The 6,000-nt window shown below is 44.4% G+C and overlaps 1 protein-coding gene across 1 annotated transcript in view; it reads left to right on the top strand.

Moving 5' to 3' along the window:
• Nucleotides 1-6,000, top strand: part of ANOS1 (anosmin 1) — a 210,786-nt gene that overhangs the window by 117,065 nt on the left and 87,721 nt on the right. The window contains exon 5 of the mRNA XM_019524957.1: nucleotides 5,746-5,875. Coding sequence (XP_019380502.1) covers nucleotides 5,746-5,875 — 130 coding nt within the window. The remainder of the gene's footprint in view (nucleotides 1-5,745; nucleotides 5,876-6,000) is intronic.

Genomic DNA, 6,000 nt, shown 5'->3' with positions numbered 1-6,000 from the left:
CACCTTTCCTGGACCCCCATACTAGCTACGCCCTGGGCTCCAAGTGCCTCCCTGACTACTGCCCTGAGCACATCGAAGTTCGCTTTCCTAAAGTCAAGCATTTGCGCTGTGCTAGTTACCCTCCCCACCTTTCTCTGAATAGCAGACTGGATCCATTTATGATCACTGTCCCCTAGCCTCCCTTGTAGAAGCACCTCCCCCACCAGGTTGTCCCCAAAGGCTAACACCAGATCCAGTATGACGTATCCCCTAGTGGGGATGAGTACCTCCTGCACGAGGTGTAGGTCCTGTACGCACATCAGGAACCTTTGTGAGTGGCTAGACCTGGCCGACTGCTCCTCCCAGCTGATGTCAGGGTAATTCATATCACCCATGACCACAACTTCCTTTGCACACACGGCCTCCCCCAGCTGCCTGGAGAATTCCAGATCCAGCTCTTCCTCCTGATGTGGTGGCCTGTAGTAAACCCCTACCACCAGATCCCTCTCCCCCCGCCCTCCTTGAAGTTTGACCCACAAGGTCTCAGTTAAGCCTTCGTCTGGTCCCATTTGGAAGGTAGAACTGGTATACTGTTCCCTAACATAGAGCGCAACCCCCCCACCTTTTTTCCCCTTCCTATCTCTTCTAAACAACCTATAGCCCTCTATGTCTACTGCCCAGTCAAAAGTTTCATCCCACCATGTCTCCACTAGGCCAACCAGGTCGATTTTACTACTTGCAAGCAGGAGAGCAAGCTCCTCCTGCTTGTTCCCCATGCTTCTTGCATTAGTGAAGAGACACCTTAATCCCCCCGAGAGAGCCCTGGGCACCCCCCCTTCCTGAGAGACAACTGTTCCCTTGGTATATACCTGAGCTCTTACCTGGGCAGGTGCTACACCTGGTTGAGTTGTGTCTTGCTCCTGTGAATCCCCATTTTCCAATTAACTTAGTTTAAAGCCTGACGGAGGAGGTCAACTAGCCTGTAAGAAAACAAACTCTTACCTTTGGGGGAGAGATGGAGACCATCCCGCCCCAGGACGCCCTCTGCTCTGAAGTGCAGGTCGTGGTCCAGGAAGCCAAATCCAGCATGACGACACCAACTCTGGAGGCGCCAGTTTACTTCCTGGATGCAGGTGCTCTGCCACTGACAGCCTCCACTAACCGGGAGGAGGGACAAAAAGACCACCTGGGCCCCCAACTCTCTAAGCTTGTCCCCCAGAACCATGTAGTCATCCATGATTTAGTCCATACTACTCCGGCTGCATCATTGGTTCCCACATGGATGAGGACCATAGGATAGCAGTCGGGAGGCCAGATGAGGTCAGTGATCTTCCCTGTGACGTCCCCAATCTTGGCTCCTGGGAGACAGTACACTTCTCTCACATTGGGGTCCATGCAGCAGATGGGTCCCTCCGTTCCTCTGAGGAGGGAGTCCCCTGTGACAATGACCCACCGTCTCTTCCTCTGGGTCACTGGATGATGCTCAGTTGGTACAGATTCCGGCTTGTTGGATGAGAGCGTGGCTTCCTCCCTTCCTCCTTCCTTGTGCCCAGTCTCCTCCAGCACTGCCAGGGCCACATACCTGTTCCCCAGTTGTACTGGGGTGACAGTTGATGCAGCTGCACGCTGCCTGCAACGCCACCTGGCCCTGGAAGTGACCATCCTCCATTCGCCTCCTGCAGACTTCTGGGTGGTGACAGCCTGAGGGGACGGGCCCTGCAGAGAGAGAAGGTACCTGTCAATCTCGTCCTCCATAGCCCTGATCCCCTGCAGCCTGCTCACCTCTGCCTGGAGCTCTCTCACCTGCCCCTCCAGTGCCGCAATCCTGGCACAGGTGGGACAGGTGAGAGAAGCCCAAGCCCCCGTGTCCCCCCCCGGCCCCAGGGACCAAGCCAGGCAGCCCCCACAGGCAGGTGGCCCCACCTGTGTGGAAGCCTCACTTGTCTGTCTTCAAATCTCCTTAGTCTTCTGTACTCCAGAGAAGTGTCCTAATCATATTTAGGATGGTAGGAGAGGTGCAATAGGTTAGTGTTCCAGCTTGTTCCTCTCCAGTTGTAGCCCTAGTTATATATAACTCACAACAGTGAGGTTAAGAGGTATTATGCCAATGAAACAAATGACAATGGATGTAGGGCAGTGACTAGATTTAAAATTAAAAGGAGCTTGGCAGCCTGAATTTAGATTTAATTTGTCCTTATCTCAGAATCACCAACCAGACCTGGCTCAATGGATATTCTTTTACAAAACAATCCTGCTTTGGAATAGCAAGATGGATATGAATCAGGACTAAGAGACATTGTCATTGTTACTTCAGGAATTTCCTGTTATGCCTGTTTGTATTATGCCTGTCTTATGATTATGAAACTCAATCAGACAAAATTTGCATAAATAAACATAGTTGTCACTGCTTTCTAGTGTCTGGAGATGCTGGTCCAGATTATGGTCTTACTTACACCAGAGTCCAAATGATTTTTATGTGCTGTATCCCTTTTCTCCCTACTGTTTTACACCCATTCACTGTATCATGTCTGATATTTAGATTATAAGCCCTTTGGGTTTTTCTGTATCCTGTATATATATCCGGTATACAAGCACTTTCTCTCTCCTGTAAAATATCTAGCACGCATTTAGGTTCTATAAAATGAAGGTAATATTAAAGAATGGCTCAAGTATGCTCTGGCCCCACAAGGGACTTACTTGATCGGAATTATTCAGTCCCTCTACAAGTAATAAAGAGGTAGATCACAGCAAGCAGAAGATGTAGAAACAGAGAATGAAGGGAAAGATCTGTAGTCTCTACATGAGCTGTAGTAGCCATATATAAGGAATCCTAAATGAATATATCCAACTGGGAGGAGAACTGACAGCAGTAGTTGGGTTGATCTGGAGATACATTGAAACAGACAATGCAAGAGAAGAGAAAAGATACTCTTCCCCAGACATCAAATATCCTAATATATATTTGCCCTTCGCTTGTCAGCAGGCTTCAATATGGGCAGCACCTGAAAATTTTATTTATCTAAGAATAGTTTGGTTGGCTAGACAGCATCTTCCAAAAGTTCTGCCTGGGTGGCTAGGTCTGGGGAGTCACAGGTGACACGGGGCAGTGTGCAGCTGAGCTGGTTCACTTGAATCTTATGTGGGATGGAGGAGGTACAGAGCAAACAAGAACATGCTGCATTCCTCTGGGAGCCTTTGGCTTACACATTTCACAGCAAGTCAGCACTGGATTTAATACTGGGAAGATAGGGCTTTTTTTTGAGTTAGGGAAAACACATCTTGTCAAAACAAAGGGTTGCCTTTTTTAATATTTTTAATTAGATTGCAAATTTGGTTGAAAGTGACTACGAGGTAAATGTAACATTTAAGATTTCTATGAGGGTTTTTTTAACTTTTTTGTTTATAAAAAAATTCTACAATCAACGGGACCCATGTTGCTAAATAGATGGGAAACTGATAGGTCTCAAGATATGATTGTAAATACAGAATCGTCATTGAGCACTTGTTTCTGGTGCAGTTCTCCCAAGACTGATTCTTGTTTTATGTTGTTAAACCTTTTTATTAGGGGAAAAATAAAAACAAAACTGTCACTGATAAAAATTGTTCATGACACAAAGACTGAGGTGTACTGCTAGGTAATGATGAGGATGGCCTACTCATCCAGCAGGATCTGGACTTTGGCCACAAGATGTAGTATGATCCTTTGGTATTTAAATCAGAGAAGACTGCAAAGAAACAGAAAGTTATTATTTTTTCTTTATTTGGTGCTGCAATATTGTGTCCAGTTTTGGTGTTGACAGATCAAGGAGGATGTAGAAAAACTGGAAGGGTTTACAGAACAGTCATGAAAATATCAGAAAAACAAGGAAATGTGCCTTTGATTCAAAGACTGGACATCAATATATTTATTTTCTAAAAGAGAAGGTTAAGGGTAACTTCATTACAGTCTAGAAGAAGCTACACAGAGAAGAAAATGTTGATAATGGATGGCTGTTCAGTTAAGCAGAGAAAGGTATAACTTAATCCAATGGCCAGAAGCTGAAGCTAGATAGATTCAGACTTGAAGTGAAATGTTGAAATGTTTAGGGGTAATGTTAACTGACCATTGGAACAATTATTCAGGGATGTAATGGATTTTCCCACTGACAGTTTTTAAAATTAAGATTGGATTTTTTTTTTAACTAAAAGATATACTGTAGGTTAACAAATTTATTTATGAAGAGTCTACCTGAGTTATGCAAGAGATCAGACTAGGCTGATCACAATGGTCCCTCTAACTTTATAATCCATCAGTCTATTAAGATTCTCCTCCTAGGAAGGGTAGAGGACAACTGTATCTGGGAAGCACTAATAGATAACTCCCACAGAGACTTTCTCCCATTGCACAAAATAACATAAATTTAATTGGGCAAGGGAGAGTATGCACATGGATGCATCTGTATTGGTTAGAATACTTATCTGGGCTCCAGTCCTTGCTCCAATGACTATTTAATATAAAATACATAAACTGTTATTGGAATAGGGAACCTATACTTCCACCAGTTCCTAAACACTGTAGACTTAGGCTTACGTTTCACTGGTGTGATAATTGTTCAAATGTACAGCGTGGCAGGGGTCCACAGCATTCCCCAACCCCAGAATACTCTAAATCTTGGTGGTTAGACCATTTTCATGAGATGTTGGAGATGCTTTCTCATGTCTCTTCAGGAAGGAATTAAAGCTGGTCACCCACAGCTTGGATGAATGCTGCAACCACAGCCTATTCAATAAAATGTCATCTTTTTTCCATAAAAGTGATCCTTTATGTGGAAGGAATGTTATAGGTGCTTAACTCCAAAAGATGGTCCAGTGTTGTAGTATTGAGATTTGGAGATCTATACCTCCCTGAACCCCAAAGTAAGGGATATGTGTCCTAAAAAGGGATGGGCTTTAGGATGTACCCATTTTCCTTAACATTTCCTAGAGATTTGATTAAAGGGCATATCCAGGCTGTTGTGGATACCATTCTTAGGTGTGCAGCTCTTCTCCAGGTGTTGTATAGAGTGGCTAGGCACCTAACTTGGACCTCTAGGGCATTTTTACACATGGTCCAGGACATGGCACTGGGTGCTTTAATTAGCGAGTTGTGCTAATTAAAAGTGCCCACGTGTCACATGTATCAGCATCCCTAAGCATCCCATAATGGAAAAAATGGGGGCAGGGCACTTTGAACTAAAACTCATCAAACATGTTTTATTTCAAAGCACAACACCACCATTTTTTCAGCGTGGGGACGCATGGGGATGCTGAAACATGTGACGTGGTCCAGCAGACTCAATTAATTGATTCTGCTTCAACACACTGGATTTCCAGCATGTTGGAGCAGGCTCCTTGCTCGTCTATAGGAGCCTGTAGATTCCACGAGTCAGCAAAGCACCTAAAATTTAGACCTTGCTAAACATTGTGATGTCTAAATCCTTTTGTGAATCTAGCCTTTAAAGTGACTTTCTGAGAGATATTCCACTTGACAATGCAGTTGGAATTGATTTATTTTGCAATTGAGCATGGTTGAAACTCATTGCTAAGAAACTTCAGTATAGAAGTTGAATGAAAAGAGTTGCAAAATACAGTGTGCACTGAGCCCACTAACACTTTCTGGATATTTTATCAATATCCCAATCTAGAAAATGCATCTGAATAAACAGTGTAATGTGAACAGCCATAAGATAGGGAGACTAACAATTCAGAATAAAAGGAGTCAGTGTGTTGTGACATTTTCCCCACCAGACTACAGATGAGAGAGTTCAACTGTCTGACATAAGACCCAGCAGGTGGTACCAGTTTCGAGTGGCAGCCGTTAATGTGCACGGGACAAGAGGCTTCACAGCACCCAGCAAGCACTTCCGCTCCTCTAAAGGTTAGTGTTCTTTTCCTCCATCTGACACTCACCTTCAACCTGGTGACACAGAAAGCAACACAATCCTCACAATATTTTTCTGTCTGTAGATTTTCAACAGGTGGGTTTTTTGTATTTAGTCATTG

The sequence above is a fragment of the Gavialis gangeticus genome, unplaced genomic scaffold (genome assembly GCF_001723915.1).
Source record: "Gavialis gangeticus isolate Ggan-Ray unplaced genomic scaffold, GavGan_comp1, whole genome shotgun sequence".
Taxonomy (NCBI): Eukaryota; Metazoa; Chordata; order Crocodylia; family Gavialidae; genus Gavialis; species Gavialis gangeticus.
Note: the sequence above shows the minus strand (reverse complement) of the source record. Positions and strands in the feature narration are given on the sequence as shown.